An 18,337-nucleotide genomic window follows, 5' to 3' on the forward strand; every position below is an offset into this window, starting at 1 on the left:
CAGATAGGTGGATCTAACTGTAGATTTGTCTTGCGGGAGTCCTAGGATGTCTAAGCGCATCTTGTGTTATCGTTACTCACTGGTAGCACTACTTGGAAGTGAAACAACAGTGGAGTCTGTATTAGTATGCATACGGAAATGCGGATGCTTTCCATCCAAGGGTCAAGAGTTAGTAGTACACCATTATTGTCAGCATGTTAGTTAACAGGGGCCAAAAGTTACACCATCTAAGCTACCGCATTAGAGCGCGAGGAAATATGGAAGGTAGAGAATATTAGCAGCAGCATCAGCTCCCCGAAGGGTTAACCGTACCGTTCGGAAGCCGTTAGCCAATAGAAGAGATAAAAAATGCGTAACTTGCCTCGCGGTTTGCACTTCAAGTGGTACTCAACGTACTGGCAGGGGCACTGGTACTGCCGGCAGTGCCGGGCCGGATCGTTTGGCGTGACATCGATAAGGCCACGCATTGCCTCGTTACCCCACCGGGACGCGTAACGCAGTAGCAGCAGCATTCCTCGTTCCTGCAATGGGAGTTTGGTTGGGAGATACACGATGAAGACAGGCGGGCCAAAACAACGGCAGACAGCAGCCGAACAGTGTGGGCAGTTAGCGGAGGTGACAGTGGTAGAAACAGGGCACAGGGAAATAGTGTTCCGAATGGTGTGATTAGTTAGTAATACACTTTCGTTTGGGAGCAGTTTATACCGAGGAACGACAACTAACAGAAGAACTCCAATCCAGCTGAGTGCGATACCGACGTGTGAACGCGCGCTACGGAACCTCCGGCAAGCATCAGTGTACACTAAAATTCTAATAATAACTAAAACGCTTCCACACTTATTCTAATGCATCCCGCCACCAGTTTAAAACGTATGCCCAATCGAGGCACTATACAGCGTGTGGAGCGTCAACGTGATTGTTCTCCGACACCGACTCCAAGTTTGAAGAAAATGTTTAGAAAAGGCTCCCTCTCCATCGACTACCAGTACTACCAGCATTCCACCTATTATGGCTCCCCCTCAAGAAACAAAGCTAAAGGCACTCTGAGGTCTAACAGTCGTTTCTGGTTGAGAGATTGCAGGTTTGTACTAGTTTGCAAAAAGCTTAATTACTGCATCCCGGACCCGGAAAAGAAGGACGAAACCGCAATAATGATCTGTTGGCTTCTCTAACACTAGCTCTATTCTCTCTGCTGGTTCCCTCCCGTTCCTAAAACTTTGAAAATCGGAAAACTTTCGAGCACATTCTTAGGCACAAATTGGCTGGCATGATGCGATGGGTTGTGAATTTCGTCGGCACAGTCAGAAATGGAATCCGATGCGGGCAAGATGGACCCGAATCGTGGCACAGCACAGCCGTGGATCTTCCTTCGGTTTCTTCTGCAGCATCACCTCCTCCGCGTACTGGCAGGGACAGTAGGCCGTCGGCAGATGGCGCGGTGCGGACACGAGCGTATTCTCCTCGATCGTCCAGTCTAGCCGCCGGCGCAGATAATCCTTACCCCAGCGCTGTAGATATCGCAGAAAGATGCCTTCCGCACGTCCCTGAACGAGTTGTGCGACCGTTAGTGATATCGGAAGTGTTTGGAGGTTGTAAGGATGTTATTTTTTGAAAATTCTGGTCCACTTATCGTTGTAGTAATAACGTAGAGTGACAATAAGGCACACATTTTGGAATAGTGTGACAACAAAACAAGGAACCAAGTCGCACATAAACTCAAAGTAAATGAAGATAACTTTACACACTAAAAATTGAATTGCAAATATTTGCAATAGTAATAGTTCTACCCCTTAAAGCAAACTTTCTCGTAAAGAAGCAAACGGAAGAAAAGATGGACCGAAGATCGCAAGATGCGCTCCTTCGTCCATCTCCCGAATAGAATAGATATCAACGCTACCAATCCACGCAATTCACGCTCCCAACGCACACTCGAAACACATGTACAACAAACAACCTACCTGCTTCCGGGACAGTCGCGTTGTGTTCGCGCCCTGTATAACGATATCATTCGTCGTGACGTCCAGCCGGCTTTCCCAGCCGGGTTCGATCGTGTTACCGTTCTGTTCGCTCCGCTCAATGAACTCGTTCAGATAGCTGATGCACTGCGACGGCTCGAAGTACAGAAAGCAGAGGTTCACCTTGTGGCAGGAGATGTGGCCACGGTCGTCCAGTGCGAGCAAAATTTTGTGTCGTATTAGCTGCTTATTCACGCGCGCCATACACCGTTCGAGGCCCCGCGCCAGCTTCAATTTGACCCACATGCACAGGAAAATGGCGGCCGCATTCAGGAACAGCCAGGCAACGCCGAGCGAGAGCAGCGTAATGCCGTAGAAGCCGGAAAACAGCAACCCAATCAGGACGATGAAAGCGAACAGAATCCAGACGACCAGCACGCGTTTGTAGCAGATGTTGTACAGCGTGAACCGGTAGTCGTTCACCAGCGTTTCCATTGCGTGCACGTACTCCTCCACCGTGAGCTGATGAAGATCAGTTGGGAAGTCGTTCAAAAACCTTTGCACGGTTCATCACGCAATCTTTCTTACCGTCAAACCTTGCGCCATCAGCTCTTCCGGGACGAGCTCAGGACGAAATACGGCCGGTGTGATCCACGGCCACCGAGTGTTGGTAGGTAGTAAGGTAACGATTACATCTCCGTTTGCTAAAAAGAAACACATGGAATCAATCAAACTGTGTGACGAGTACTCCTCGACATGGCCACCTACCGAAACCTTCCCGTACACGGCCGGTCGAAAGTTCGATCGTACGCATCGACTGGATCGGTTGCACCACGTTTACCGATTGCTTCGGGATGTCTATGACGGCCGGTTGTGATGTTTTGTTGACTCCACTCGGTACCGTGCCGGAACCGGTGCTGGGCGTCGGTTTGCCGGGTCCATGTGATGGTGGTGGTTGGGTTTGCTTTGGTGTGCTAGGTGTTCGTGTGTCCAGATGTACATGCACCGTTTCGGTTGGTAGTACGGCCGCTGGTGCCGTATCCGGTGATGTTGCCACCGACTGCCGGTTGCTACCCGCCGCCAACGGATGCTTACCGGAGGCGGCCAACGGTGGAGGTGGCAGTGATGGTGATGGGGACTAAAATTAAAGATAAAGGAAATTACATTTTAAGTTAATAGATATAGATACAACCATATTAAGCCAACTGATCTTTCTACAGTCTGAGAAACACCTGTCGCGCGTTGGTTTAATCTGCAATGTACAAAGGCCTGAAGTTCTGGTAGTAACAAACCCGTAGTAAGTCCTTTGAGACATGGATTTTGTTCAAAAATACAACTCAAAAAATGACAAAAATGACAAACACCCCGTTTATATGGAAGGACCATGCTGGACAATAGTATTGTGCTTAATTAATCTTTTGCGAAGAGTCATTCATGTGAATCTTAGTAAGGAGTCATTCAAATCAGGAATCGACTCCCGAAAGATTCATGAATCTTCAGAGCAGAATCACCTAACACAATTAGGCAATGTGTACAGCGAATTGACGGTGGGCATGTCATTAGAATGACACCGGATGGCACACAGTTTGTGGGAACGCTGGGAGACCATGAGAGTCGACCAGTGATTCAAATAAACCTGAACAGAATATTTCATCACAAAAATTTCATTAATCACAACTCTATTGTTGAGGATTTCCTGCAAAACATCAAGACCACAAAGCCGTAGTATCAGTTTTAAATAATAAGCATGTACGTAACTGATAAATTCTACCTAAGTCTAGTACTAGAACCACCCGGCGGCTTTGGTTTGGAGCGGCCAGGTGGCATGATGGTACCGGCGCCGGTCTTCACACGAACACACCTGACCATAATCCCATCCGGATCAATCCCCCGTGCGCAGGACTGACTATCCAGCTGCGGGTAAATAGAGTCACTGAAAACTAGAAATGGCAAACCTAGACCTCTTCAGGTTGTTGTGCCAATAATAAGGAAGTACCAGAACCTTGAAACTTACATAAAAAATAATAACTCACAAAACATAAAAAAGCTTAAAAATAAAGCAAAATTTATTCATATGAATATAACTCTTCACTAGCGATTTTAGTTAAAACGTCTTTAAACCAAACCAAACCAAACCAGAAAGAAAGCTCATCACTACACCGTTTCATCCACTCCCTGTATTTTAATTCACTTAAATGCCCCCCAGAGACGCATTATTTAACGTTGCAACACGGCAACATTCCTTATTCCTTCCATTATTCCTCCCCCCCAATGGGTGTGCCGGTGGAATGGAGCAAAAAAAAGGGCAAAATTAGCCACAACACTATCACCGAGAGGGTGGCAATCGACTTCCCTCGCGAGCAAATGGAAGCTATTTGCAAAAGGATGAACGTGCACCATGGACCAAACAACCTGGATGGTTGATTCATACGGGGTTTCTTTATTTTTAAATTGTTCACACTCTGGAACACGTACACAAAAAAAAACCTGAACAGAAGCAAAGGAATGTAACGCATCTTTCAGTGTGTCAAAGTGTAACCACATATGAATGCATCGATTGTTCTATTGTGCGCCGAAGGAGGAGTATTGTTTCAAGGCCAGTGGTGTGTAAGTGGTTTAACAATCTTATTAATTTCTTAATAATATTATCCTGCTTGTGTACGAACATTTGAATGCACGCGTAGATACGGTCCACGCTTACAGATAAGCATGCTTGCCTTCGATAAAAAGGTTACTATCTCTCGTTTGGAAGTGACGCCATAATGTGCAGTAATAACATGCCGTCTCTCTATTGTTGTTCGAGTTCTTGCGATCAATGGGTCGTACTTTCTTCGAGCATTTGCTAATAAGCGTTCTAATAATGCAAAGCTAATGACAAAATCATTATGTATGTAATTGATTTACTCTACCGCCAAAACTAGGGGGCCATTAGCGCTAATTGCTTTTCCACTTACTAAAGGCAATCCGTAACACATCGTTGTCAGCATAATCATCTCCTGGGCTTTAGGTGCCATATGGGTCCATATGCTATTTTTAAATGTCCACAAAAAAAATTATGTGTAGCCAATAGAAAGCAAATCCGCCAGTTCCGCCTTGTTTTTGTGTTTTGTTTTGGGGGAACTAATATGCTAAGCCGTCTAGAGTCTGGCCAAGCGAAAGCTTTTTAACGCTGTTAGATCACCATTTGCGAAATGTGACATCATCTCTCCAAACTTGTCGCAGAGGGTGGAAAAATGTTTGCATGGAAATTCAATACTCCGTCTTCTTTCATGCATGCACACGCAATCATGTACGGCCGAGTGCGAGTGACCAGCGTGTGGGATAAGCCGTGAAAAACGTTGCGCTTGCTTGCAGCAAACAACTGTAACATGATCCATCTCAGTAGGTCATAAAGGTCGTCGGTAAAAAAGATCCATCCTTTGCTGAAAGAACTTTTGTACGAAAAACAGCACCTCCTAATCGAGGTGCTAACTTAACGGGCACGCATCGCCCTTTTTCCCTCCCTTCGGTGCAATAGCGCCGATTGCTGCGATTGATTCGTCTTGGCTGGGGAGTCAATGATGCGTGCATGTATGTGAAGGCAGTCGCGCGAAAACACGTGACACAAATGGGAGGGGTGGTTGCCGGGTGATTGCGATTAAATTGTAATAAACAAAAACAGACAACCTGAGGCTGTGGAAAACGACGAACCGAACGTTACACACACCGAGTCTGTGTGTGTGTGTATGTGTGTCCCGTTGGGTTGCGTCAGGGGGGTGGTTTTTGTCAGTGAGCGATGGGTGACCTACTAAACATCGACAGCGCTTGCACATGTATGTGTACAAGTCGATGGGGCAGTACGGTGGGCTTTATAAGCACGTCCAGACCGCGGGGAACGTGTCTGGGGTGCGATGGGCCACGCCATGACAATGACAGCAAGAACCGTGGAATGCTGTCACCAGCGACAACCAGCGATGGCACAACAAAAACCGGACATGGTTGTGTTACTCTAAGTCGCACGAAAACACACACACACAAACGCGGGCACTGTGTGAATGGAAAACTCGAACACGTGTTTGGACAGTGCAGGTCCATATCTTTGCACACTAATAACGTAAAAATGTTTAAATATTTAACCTGTTCTGTGAACAGAATGATTCATTTGCACATTAACGTTAGCATTAACGATCACAGGAACCCGGGGCAGTAACATTCCATTTGAGCGTACCTAGTTTAGTATGGGAAAAGCAATCTATTGTGTTGGTGTAGTGCATGTAGGGTAAAAGGCTAAAGAGCATTTATTGGAAGTTTGGAAGTGAAATTTAGTTTTCAAAGTTTAGAGTTTCTAGCGAAAAAAAGGGAAGCACACTGTATGCAAAAAGGCTTCATAAGTGAACACCCCACACAAACAATAAGGCGAAGAAAGGGATGGTTGATGGCTCCGACGCTCTACCCCTCCCCTGCGCAAGGTGACACTTCCCCTTTTGCTCATCCTGGGTGCAAAAACGGCGGAATAATAAGGTGATGAATTTTGTTTAATCAATTGTGCGCCGAACGGTACGGAACCATTCAATTGGAAAAGCTTCTCCCTATCCCCCCGCACCCTCCCCTTTTTCACCGGTCTCGTACCCTCTCGTTCCTCGCTTTAATTCTCTCTTCGCACATACAAGTCAAACCTCCACCGAGGTTCCCGTTCGCGTCCACACACTAAACTGCTTCGGGAGGTTCGTCGCTTATCGCCATTTTTTTTCGTCTCTCACCCCCTAAACTCCGAATGCGCTTGGGAACGGTTTATAATTCGGTTTTTGTTTTCTTTTCCTCTTCTGCTGGGTTTTTTGCTTCTCCAGTTTGTCAGTTTCTCTCTGTTTTTTTGAACCTTAGCCCAAAAAATGGTTTCACCTCGCCTTCCGTTGCTTCTTACCTTGCTCGGTTCCGGTCCACCGTCCTCCTCGAACTTTACCCAGTTGGTTGTCTTCGGTGTGGCTGCTGTCGCTGCTGGTGCTACGGTATCCATTCCATTGCTGATCCCCGACGACAATGGACCCATCCCGGTTGCATTGTTGTTCTGGGTTGCTCTTGCTGGTGACGCACTGCGGTCATCGGTTGGCTCACCAACACCACCATTAACACCGCCACCGTTAGGCTGCTCCATCTCCCGCCTACTGCCTTTGTTGCTTGCTTTTCCCGGCTTGCTTCGATGGTGTTGTAGAATTTTTCAACCCTCCCCAAACCACCCCGTTTTTTTTTGTTTGCTCTCGCGTGCCAACAAAACACACACACTAACGCATACACACGCGCTCGCAACGTAAAACGCACTTTACACAGGTTAGTGCGTTGAGTTAGACGATGTGGCACAACGGTTCGGACCCGCAAGGGATGAAGAAATTCCGAGGGCTGGATGGTTGGGGGGAACCAGAAGAACAAACACGCATATCTATCGTATAACGTAGCCCCATGTATATGTACGCCAACGCCAGCAATTCCTGCACGGCAAACAGCGTTACGGACCTCGCGGGAGTGTTACGCGACCGACGATGCTTTGGTCGGTGCTAGCAACAGCGCAACGTACTAGCGAATCAGATGCAAATCATCCCTTATGCAGACCATCTTCCATCCCGATCCGATCACGAGGGGTTTTCACACACGCAGGCAAGAAACCTTCACCACACACACTTTGCTTTGCCACTGCGACACGAAACGGGGTCCAGTTCACTGTGATCGTGTCTGTCTGCCTGAGAAAACCTGCTGCTGCCCGAAATGCCAACCTGACGGCGATCGGTGAAGCGCGCATCTACGATGTGCGGTGATGGAGCGCCCGATGAATACTAATTAAATTTAATCTGTGTATACGTGGAACCCTCCGGGATGAGGGCTCTCTGCGTTCGGGTACCTGTGTGTACGCGTGTAAGTCGCCCACAAAACAGACGGGTCGTCATGCGTACCCGTGCAGGTCTATCTGACACACCGCGTACAGTGCCCGAAACTGGAATGAATGAAACGGAACGCATTCATGTTGGGTACCGGAGGAGAGTCAAATTATGTGGCCGCTGTAGGGCGCGAGAGAACGTTTACGATACAGCCCGAGCAAGTCCACAACATGATTCTCTTTGAATCGTTTGCGTTCAGTACGGATTTGAGATTGGTTGAGAAACCCTGTGAATCAAGCAGCAATGCAGCTACTTGAACAGCAAATCGTGTGCGAGTGAGAACGCACGCTGTGTTTTGCTGAAAATGGTTGTGCATTCCATTCGCAAAAGGGGTAACATTCTTTCACTCTCTCCCTCTCTCGATTGAGAACACCTGTTTTAAGGGTTGTTTTCCGGAGGAAAATTTCACCCTATGCGCATCAGCGTGTCTAAGCGCATCAGTGCAATGTTTTCATTATTTATGAATATTTTTTACTCTCTATACAGTGAAATTATGATAAACACGATTGTAATTAAAATTTCACATTTTATTATTGCTTTCCATCAGTGTAGAACGTAGTAAAATGTTAAAGAATAAATTATTTTGACTTTGAGTTATTGTGTGTTCCCTTTTCATCACGATTTTAAAAATAATTTAGAGATTGTTGTTATTTACTTTTTCTATCAAATACTTTCGTGCCGAATGTTGCGTAAAGAGTGGTGTTATCGGTGGTGCTGTTTTTTGTTTAAACGTTCGTATGACGAAAACCTATTTGGTGTGAAGCCCCACCGAAAAAACATGTCAATTTCGATTTGACTGGTAACCTTACTTTGGATTCTTATAACTCTTATTTGACCTGATTAAATTAAACATAAAACCACATGAGGTAGAAGGTTAAACTTAGTAAAAGCTGCCTTGGGCATACGTTCCCGTCAGCTAACATACAACCAACCGAACAGGATGACTAAAACGGTTGCATGAAAGCAATTGTGGGGTTAAACCTGGTTAAACAGCAGCAAACGGGTCAGCATGGATACGACGCACGGTGTCTGTTTGCGCATGTTGTACTCCGGCAGATTGGACACCGATTCATGATCGTACGCTACCTTCTGCGTAACGAACGTGAGCAGTGTGACAAGATCGTACTTGTGCCCGTTTTCCTGCATCTCCTTGCACAGTTCGTTAACGAACCACGAACCCTCCGTCGTGTTGCGAAAGGCCATAAAGCCGGGGATGGTGGCGTACGCGAACAGGAAATCGGCATGCGTCGGGATGCTGTACCGGGCGACACCGTCCTTCTGGACCTTGACTCCGTTGTCCAGCTTGTTGCCGCGGCACGCTTGTACTATGAAAATTTTCGGTCGTCCCGCCAGCGATGGACAATTGTCGGCAGTGAAGTGACTCCAGATGGTGGAGAGACCGTACGAAGCATCGTGTGCGTACACGTAATCGCCTTCATCGCCGTGTGTCAGCACCGCGATTAGGATGCAGTCGTTATCTTTGTGATCCATTGCAGAAACTACAAGACATTGGAAGAGAATATTACAAACCAATCCGTGTAAAACATAACCTTCATTAGCGTACTTACCATTCTCTACAACAGCTTTAATTTCCTCCAGCTTAAAATCCGGGTAAACTTTCACATCGAACCGGAATAATTCTAACGTTTCTTTCAATCGTTTGCAATCCACGGCACTGCCTTCGCGTACGGGTAACTGCACATGCGGCACATTGTATTTGTTGTGCGAGAACACCAGTGCCAAACCTCGTCGTTTATGGTTCATCGGATAGTACGCGGCGTACCGCTCAATGACGTAAGCTGGCCGGATTGTCCCATTCGCCTGCGATGTACTGCTCGAGGCCGAACCGTGCGGTATTCGTCTTGTATCGCTGGTGTCTTGCTTTTTGTTAAACATGCTGCTGAAGCCGTGCTGGAAAGGAAATTATAAATAAACATGATAATCACACCGACCCAGCACACAATCAGCTGATGCATCTGATGACCGTCTTTGGAAGGGTTCAATTCGTAGAACAAAGAACTTGCTATGTTCACCGAAAGTGCATTTGCGCAAAGGACATTCAGTTTTTGTTGTTGCTGCTACATCATGATTCTACTTACCATAAGGCCGGGATAAACGTTATCGAATAATATTATTTGAACGACTTGAAGCGAGTAAACCGCTGATACTGCTAAAAACACTGAAAAAGCTATCGGTGGTCTTTGTCGCGTAGTGAAATATAAAGGTTTTTTCGATTTGTTTTGCTTAAACTATTCGTTGTACGACAAACACGCATTAATGTCGACAGTTAAACTTAAACAACACAAAAAATAAAACAAAACTTGTGCACCCTTTCCGCTACGGATGATGAGCGGTAAAATACGTTTATAAATACGTGCAAACTAAATTTTGTGACTCATGCGTTCGACAAATTTTTATTTACGCAAAATAACTTTTCACGCGAATACGCATTTGAACTGTCAGTGCGCGCGGACGGGACAATCACTATGGGTAAAATTGACGAATCGGAGTGGACAACTTGATGACATGTGCTTTTCCAAGATTTCCCAGAGATTCTTCGAGCCTGTATATTCAATCGTCTTTGGCATCCAACCTCATGCCGCCGTAGAAGTCCTTCATTATTTGTGCAATAAACGAAACTTTTGTAACGCCGGAGATGACATACTGAAATAAAAGACACATAATTATACTTTGCATTCAACGGAAACGCGGAAAACAGCATTCCACAAACCTGAACGATAAGTCTGTACGATACTCGAAATATGCCGAACGTGTAGAAGGAAAACACTTTATAGTCCAGCAAAAGCATTAGTTGCGTAACGCGTATTTTGATCGAATTTGATGCCTTATTCAGATCGACCGTATACAGCAGTTGTGATAAAAACGTGATCTCAGCGTACAGGCTCTCGCATGCCCAGGTAAAGCTCATAAAAACGAAATGGTAAGGTACCACGTTGAGACAGAATACTAGACAAAAGAAGAACGCAGAAAAGATTATGTAAAACGCAATCGCAAAAATTTAACCTGTAGCCACGTACATTCAAACGATGTTTCCATGATGGCCCGATACACAGTCCAATAAATTTCGTTCCATAGTATGATGCTGAACTTAAGACACACCATGAATAGGCCCCACGAGAATTGATCGTGTATCTGTTCGAACGCTTTCATGCACAGAAAGTAACACGTGCAACATTTCTTCAGTCGAACTTGAGCTTCACGATCATGGTTTGTTCCAGCCACACCAGCGTTTATGGTCAGCACAGCAATCCGAATGTCTGCCTTCAGTGTATGCAGGTAGCACGTTAAAATACGAATGTATAGCAATAAATGAAGGATTCTCTGCATATCCACAGTGCTTAGCAACTCAAAGATGATGATGAAATCAATCAATGCTCTCTCCATTTGCCGGTACTGGAGCAGTAAAATTACTGCAATCGCGCTCAGTAGCACAATTAGTGTGTAAAAAATCACTTTGTAAAGCCGTTGACTTTTGGAAAAAATGATACTGGAATTGCGATTGCACACGTTCAAAGCGGTCTCGATGGCATGGAATGTGTTCCATATTTGAACATCATCCTTACAGGATGCCAGCGACTCCCAAGCAACGACGAACGCAGTGCCCAACGTCGAGCTAAGACAGCACCAATTAATCATGCGGCTGATGCAGCTTTGATTGGGAATGAAGTTGTCTTCAAACGATTTGCCACACAATCCCAACAGTAAGCACACCAGAAGAGTCAAGACGGACTTCACAATGTACAGCTTATGTCGATAGGGGTTTAGCTTGAATGGAGCTTGTTTGTCCGTTGAATCGATTCGATGGTGTCGGTAAAAGTTGAAAAAACTTCTAAAGTATTGTTCAGCTTCCATTGCGCAACAGTTGCTACAAGCTGCTGGTCTCTATGAAAACTAATTTACAAAGAATCATGTTAGTGCTTTATTCGCGCCGAAGAACAGCAATGCAATTATCTTCATTGGGGGAAATTAAATATGCATCATCAACGTGCTTTTCTACAGAACCACGTTGTACAGAAATGTACAATAATTACCATCATGCGTTCATATTTTAAAGTGACAAAATCAACAGAGGAATTATTAATTTTAAATTGGTATTGGAAATAGAATTGGTGATTAGCACGAAAAAGGAAGTGCACAGCAGTTTTAAGTTTTTTTTTTTTAAATAATTGTTCATAACTGTTATTTGAAATATTCCACTCACAGAAAGAAAAGAAAGAAAACTATTATGACGTACAGCCGACCAGTGTGCGATGCGAGCACTGAAGGAACTATAGGTCCAACTGCTGGTCCTGACCATCACTAGCTTTTTTCTCACTCGTGAAAAAAATTCGACCCGGACCCGTGTGCGTGCCCATTTCTCCGTGGCATTTCGCTAATTTCCGTGCAAGAAAAGGCGATTTTTCTCGTGTTTCCGTGTTGTAACGTGAAGTAAAACACTCAGTGCATAAAAGTAAGTATTGGGAAACAAGCGTGTTGACTTCTTTTTAGGATTTTTTGACTGCAAATCGCCACCATTCCGATCCGCGGGTGGTCGATAAAAGTGTAGAGAGAGTTCCGCCGAGAGCCACGACATAATCTTCCGGGGTAGCCGAAAATGATGATGAACCAGCCTCACCCAACGTTAGAAATGTGTGTTCTGCTTTCGTCGACACATGAAGTGTTTCTCAGGGTTGCGTTTTGTGCCTGTGGCGACCGAAGAAGCGCACACCAGGCGTACGATCGCATTTGGATGGAAAGAAGGATCACATGCCGGCATTCAGTGCAGTTTGAGATTACATAATCAATCGATAAATTTCATAAGAATCCATTGTTTCGGGTGGCTGCTGTATGCATGCGCTTCTGCTTTGTGATACGCTAGGCAATAGGACGCCGCTCGCCATGTGGTCATCCATCGGAACATTTTCTTTTTCTTCTCACTTTGCCTAACGCTGTAATGAGCTAGCACGGGGTATCCTGGTAGGCTATGAAAAGAAACTAAAGGAAAATACCAAAAAATCAATATGGCTGATTTCAAGTGTACGAAGCAGCAGTCGTTTTCACAACGTTTGCAATACTTTATCGGAAATATCCCGCTACTGCCAAAGATATTGGAACTTTTTATCCAAATCATTCTTATATGTGGTTATCCACGCATGTTACCAATTAGATGAGGATTGTTTTAGTCGACATTGTTTCAGGGCTTGCTTTTCCATGGTCGATTCCATGGCATTTTCAATTTATCGTGAACTGTACGCACCTATCGTGTGGAATATGTGGTCCAGTACGGAACGCTGGACAGCAAAAATACCTAGTAGTGATGCCCTATTCCCGAAGCAGCGTTCGAAAAATAGACTTATGTAAGCGTTTAGAATGAAATTGGCCAGCGCAAGTACACGCCTCGTCGGTACATGGTTTTGGTGCGCAAATAGATTACTTTTCCGTGCGGCTCCCTAAAGGAGGAGGACGGGATGAAACCGCACAATCACGGGACGTGCTACGCGATGTTGATGGAATGGCCGTGACAGTTAATTAATTTATCATACACCTTCCAAAGCTGCGTAAGATGCGTTTGTGTCTCGTGCAATATAGCGATAGGGTGTGATAAGATATTTTCATCATACGATAAAAAAGTGCCGGCTTTAGTGGAAGAGAGCAATGAGCAACTACACGATGCGTGCTGGGTTATACTGCGGAAGAGATTCCACAGGACAGAAAGAGCAAACCAGTGAGGAGATACATACCCATCGTCTGCCTACCTTAGTGACAGACCCGGACCACGCGCTTTAAGCGAGCTCGTCTCGGTTACGTCACCAAATCCGGTGAGTTGTTGTGACCGTGTCCCCAAGCGCGCACACAATGCCAGAGCGATGGAGGATTGGCAATGATCTTCCTTTTGATATAAACGACGTTGATAAAACAAATATTGAATGACGATTTTAAGAGCAAGGTCGGTAAACAACAACCGATAGCGATTCTGCAATCTCTGCAAGGAAACAGGGATTGTATAATGGGGTTATTTTCTTTCACTGCTTGTTAGGTGATATAACGTGTGTTGGGTAGATTTATACACGCTTTATCTATTTGAATACTGAAGGAGCAAATGTACTGCAGGTTCATTGTACGCTCTGTGTAATAATATTCATCACAGTAGCCATCTCCCCGGCAACGGTGAAGATTGATCTGTTCTAGCGCGAGGGCAAGCTGAGCAATGCAGAAGCGAGGCTAACTTGATTAGATGTCAATAACAACAGCATCGCCAGCAGCTCTCTAATCACCTACCGGCATCTGTGCAGCGCTCTTTTTTCGCTTTGTATCGATGCAAGCGCGGAAAAAGAAGCCAGAGAAAACTAATTCTAAATATAATTCTAAGGCACGCCGCCATCAACAACACACAACAAAACGATCTCGAATCGTTTGCGTCTGCTATAGATGGCCGTGCACGTGTTGCAGACCGATGCTGATATTCAATGCTTCGGCAACAAGCGACGATCAACATTTGGAAATTTCTAACGTCTTTCGTTGTACTGTGTCCCTTCCCCATAGATGGCCCCACCATCGTACTCCGATCTCGGCAAACAGGCCCGCGATGTCTTCAACAAAGGTTACCACTTCGGTCTGTGGAAGCTGGATGTGAAGACCAAGACCAACTCGGGCGTGGAGTTCAGCACGGCTGGCCACTCGAACCAGGACACCGGCAAGGTGTTCGGTTCGTTGGAAACCAAGTACAAAGTGAAGGAATACGGGCTGAACTTCTCGGAGAAATGGAACACAGACAACACGCTCACGTCGGAGGTGTCGGTCGAGAACCAGCTGGTCAAGGGTCTGAAGGTTTCGTTCGATGGCATGTTTGTGCCGCATACCGGGTACGTGCCGCGACTACGATCATACAGTTACACCTTGTCTTACAAATACACAAGGCACAAGCCACCGAAATACGCTGTGGAACATCATCCCCGGAACAGTAGTAGTAGTGGTTCTAACTTTTTCACTTTGTCCTACAGAAGCAAAACCGGTCGCTTCAAGACTGCCTATTCGCATGACCGTGTTCGTGTCGATGCCGACTTCAACGTTGACCTGAGCGGACCGTTGGTCAATGCGTCCGGTGTCGCTAACTACCAGGGCTGGTTGGCCGGTTACCAGGTTGCATTTGACTCTCAGAAGTCGAAAATCACCGCTAACAACTTCGCTCTCGGCTACTCGGCCGGAGACTTTGTTCTGCACACCAACGTGTAAGTTAATGGATCTTTGGAAGAGCTTAAAAAGAGATCGTTCTTAACTATCCACTTTTCTGTCCCTATTTAACAGTAACGATGGCCGTGAGTTCGGTGGTCTGATCTATCAGCGATGCAACGATCGTTTGGAAACGGCCGTTCAGCTGTCCTGGGCCTCGGGCTCGAATGCCACGAAGTTTGGCATGGCTGCCAAGTACGACTTGGACAAGGATGCCTGCGTCCGTGCTAAGGTCAACAACCAGAGCCAGATCGGTCTCGGCTACCAGCAGAAGCTCCGTGATGGTAAGTGTTCTGCTCTCCTGACGATAATAACGCTCTCTCGTGAAACTCCTAACCTGAACTCTTTTTCTGTTCCCGCAGGTATTACTCTGACATTGTCCACGCTCGTTGATGGCAAGAACTTCAACGCTGGCGGCCACAAGATTGGCGTTGCTCTAGAGCTGGAGGCTTAAGCGAGCGCGCGCGCTTATGTGTGTGCCGTTTTTGTGTTCTTGCGCCCTTTTCCACCCCCTCTAAAGCCCCGTGCGTAAAACCAGGTGTTGCGGATACAATTGAATGTGGGGCTGCAGTGGGTGTAGTTTGCAAAGTGTTTTAAGAAATATTAAACGATCGAGGGAATCCTTACCACATATATCTACTACTAATGCTACAGTTTAAATAAATTGAGAACCGCTGGACATCCAATCCTATACAATACACTCACAGAAAAAGGAACACACATTATTTAAGAGAATGGCACCATCGAAAACAGCATCAAGCAGCAGCAGCAGCTATCGGCAACGAAAGGAGGCTCGAAATACCTTCCTTCCAAGGAGAAATGCTATCAGGATGCGTTGGTTCAATGCGATTAGAGATGGCCATGCGCATCTCATCTCCCGGCATTGCGCGGAAAACAATTCGAAAAATCTACCAAGACTCCCATAGGAAAACAAAGAAAATTGCCTATAGTTTTCATGTTTTCATCCCTATAATGCACGTACTTTGCCCGGAAGATACCGAAGGCTCTCAATTCACAAACAAGACCGGGATGAAAAAAGGCACATTACACACACCACAATGCACAGTCAGCTGAAGAACGTATCATCACTAACAAAGCTGCCGAAATAGACACTCAAAGTATAAGAATAAAGTAATTTAGTGTTTAGACTAGCCAATAAACGTCGATTAACGACCGAGAGGATAGTGTGGAATAAATGCGGGCTACAGCTAAACCTCTATTTCACATTCAATGTATGGCATGGTTCCTCAGCTTTAATGTATTGCCAATCCTTGTCGCTCCGCTTGATATTTCTCCGGAAGGGATATATTTTCTGTAGCAAAGGAAATCGGCCCGAACTTGGAAATTTTGGATATATTGAATGAATAAATAGTTGCATGTATGGAATGGAAGTCTTCACTCAATTGTGTGTTAAATGCGTTGAATATAATAAGTGCATAAACCCAGCCGCTTCATACGGAACATCATTTGGGGGACTTTAACGAACTATTTGAATTTAAAATTATCCTTCCGCTGAGCTTACGTCGTTATGTTCGCTGTTTCCAAAGGGATGCGCAGTGTTTTGACAGATGCGACAAGTGTGCAACACCAACCAAACAAAACCATTGTTTTCTTCCTGTACGGCATACAACAAAATCGCTGGAGTGCTGTAAAAGTTTAGAGACGGAAAATAATGGCCATTTCGGTAAATGCACTTCGCACCCAGCTGGTGGCACTGACCAATTCGTCTGGCATACATAAGGAGCAGGTGGATAAATACCGTTCGTTGTTGGATCAGAGTTTGCTCAACACCGGCAGCGAGCTGATCGATACTTTGAAACTGTTCATCGAGGCTAGTAAGTAGGAAGCCCTTTTTCTCTGTTCCTGGCTATATGATTTTACCGGTTTGATGTGCTTTTCACCCGGTTAGTTCTGAACGAGCATGTCAGTTTGGTTATTTCGCGCCAGCTACTATCCGACGTTAGCACCCACCTTACCAAGCTGCCCGATGATATATCGAAATCTGTCGCCCATTTCACACTGGACAAGGTGCAACCTAGGGTGATTTCGTTCGAGGAGCAAGTCGCTTGCATTCGGCAGCATTTGGCACAGATTTACGAACGTAATCAAAACTGGAAGGAGGCAGCAAACGTACTGGGCGGCATCCCGCTGGAAACTGGCCAGAAGTGAGCTTGCAGTCTGTCTATTATTCTCCAATGGGTTTGCTGTAATGCTTGTTTTTCATTTCTAGACCCTATCCTTTGGACTACAAGCTAGAAACATACCTGAAAATAGCGCGACTCTATCTAGAGGACGAAGATCCGGTGCAGGCGGAAGCTTTCATCAATCGTGCCTCGATTCTGCAGGCCGACACTAAGGACGAAATGCTGCAGATCCTATACAAGGTGTGCTATGCGCGCGTTCTTGACTATCGCCGCAAGTTTATCGAAGCCGCACAGCGATACAATGAACTTTCCTACCGTACGATCGTTGACGAAGGCGAACGTATGACGGCACTGAAGAAGGCACTCATCTGCACCGTACTAGCATCTGCCGGGCAGCAACGGTCGCGCATGTTGGCAACCCTGTTCAAGGATGAACGCTGCCAACACTTACCGGCCTACTCGATACTGGAGAAAATGTATCTCGATCGCATCATTCGTCGTTCGGAGTTGCAGGAGTTTGAGGCGCTGCTACAGCTGCACCAGAAGGCAAGCACGCTCGACGGGTCATCCATACTGGATCGGGCCGTGTTCGAGCACAATCTCCTGTCGGCCAGCAAGCTGTACAACAATATTACGTTCGAAGAGCTCGGTGCACTGCTCGAGATTCCACCACCGAAAGCCGAACGGATCGCAAGCCAAATGATTACCGAGGGCCGTATGAACGGTTACATCGATCAGATCGATGGTGTTGTGCACTTTGAAAGTAAGCAAGCGCCAGATGGCCAGTCATCCTCATATGGTGTAGTATTTTATCCTTTTCTTTCTCTTTCTTTCTCTAGCTCGTGAAGTGTTGCCACAATGGGACAAACAAATTCAGGGATTGTGCTATCAGCTGAACGGACTGATTGAGAAGATTGGTGCCGCAGAACCCGACTGGATGAGCAAAATAATGGAGGAAGAAATGTGCACATGAACTGGTGTTTACACGGCAAAAAAAGCAGTGCACCGATATTGATGTAATTGAAAATTGCAACTAAATAAACATATTGTCATTAATTCATTTCAACCCATCGTTTGCTTCTTGAACGTAATAACTTTGATG

General features: G+C 45.8%; 5 protein-coding genes across 6 annotated transcripts; 2 read left to right on the forward strand and 3 right to left on the reverse strand.

The window, feature by feature from the left end:
- Positions 1-380: 380 nt before the first annotated feature.
- On the reverse strand, positions 381-7,086 carry LOC128301341 (uncharacterized). The gene is made up of 5 exons (XM_053037769.1): positions 6,856-7,086; positions 2,724-3,093; positions 2,544-2,659; positions 1,959-2,477; positions 381-1,544 (listed from the first exon to the last, which is right to left on the reverse strand). The coding sequence occupies exons 1-5, from the start codon at positions 7,084-7,086 to the stop codon at positions 1,302-1,304; spliced, it is 1,479 nt and encodes a 492-aa protein (XP_052893729.1). The 3' UTR covers positions 381-1,301.
- Positions 7,087-8,392: 1,306 nt separating this feature from the next.
- Positions 8,393-10,185, reverse strand: LOC128303598 (caspase-like). Its single transcript, XM_053040597.1, has 3 exons — positions 9,961-10,185; positions 9,430-9,772; positions 8,393-9,360 (listed from the first exon to the last, which is right to left on the reverse strand). The coding sequence occupies exons 1-3, from the start codon at positions 9,961-9,963 to the stop codon at positions 8,837-8,839; spliced, it is 870 nt and encodes a 289-aa protein (XP_052896557.1). The 5' UTR covers positions 9,964-10,185; the 3' UTR covers positions 8,393-8,836.
- A 247-nt stretch (positions 10,186-10,432) lies between these two features.
- Positions 10,433-11,734, reverse strand: LOC128302619 (uncharacterized). The gene is made up of 3 exons (XM_053039484.1): positions 10,900-11,734; positions 10,593-10,828; positions 10,433-10,525 (listed from the first exon to the last, which is right to left on the reverse strand). The coding sequence occupies exons 1-3, from the start codon at positions 11,732-11,734 to the stop codon at positions 10,433-10,435; spliced, it is 1,164 nt and encodes a 387-aa protein (XP_052895444.1).
- A 467-nt stretch (positions 11,735-12,201) lies between these two features.
- Positions 12,202-16,477, forward strand: LOC128305526 (voltage-dependent anion-selective channel-like). Of its 2 annotated transcripts, XM_053043016.1 has the most exons (5): positions 12,202-12,332; positions 14,405-14,724; positions 14,863-15,090; positions 15,167-15,375; positions 15,454-16,477. In XM_053043016.1, exons 2-5 carry the CDS (start codon positions 14,405-14,407, stop codon positions 15,543-15,545), a joined length of 849 nt encoding a protein of 282 aa, XP_052898976.1. In that variant the 5' UTR covers positions 12,202-12,332; the 3' UTR covers positions 15,546-16,477. The 2 variants fall into 2 exon arrangements, with proteins under 2 accessions (XP_052898976.1, XP_052898975.1); XM_053043015.1 differs by having other exon boundaries at positions 14,405-15,090.
- Positions 16,478-16,701: 224 nt separating this feature from the next.
- On the forward strand, positions 16,702-18,290 carry LOC128303647 (COP9 signalosome complex subunit 4). The gene is made up of 4 exons (XM_053040684.1): positions 16,702-16,926; positions 17,001-17,256; positions 17,322-17,998; positions 18,075-18,290. The coding sequence occupies exons 1-4, from the start codon at positions 16,764-16,766 to the stop codon at positions 18,206-18,208; spliced, it is 1,230 nt and encodes a 409-aa protein (XP_052896644.1). The 5' UTR covers positions 16,702-16,763; the 3' UTR covers positions 18,209-18,290.
- Positions 18,291-18,337: the final 47 nt, after the last annotated feature.

Source organism: Anopheles moucheti, chromosome 3 (genome assembly GCF_943734755.1).
Source record: "Anopheles moucheti chromosome 3, idAnoMoucSN_F20_07, whole genome shotgun sequence".
Lineage (NCBI taxonomy): Eukaryota > Metazoa > Arthropoda > Insecta > Diptera > Culicidae > Anopheles > Anopheles moucheti.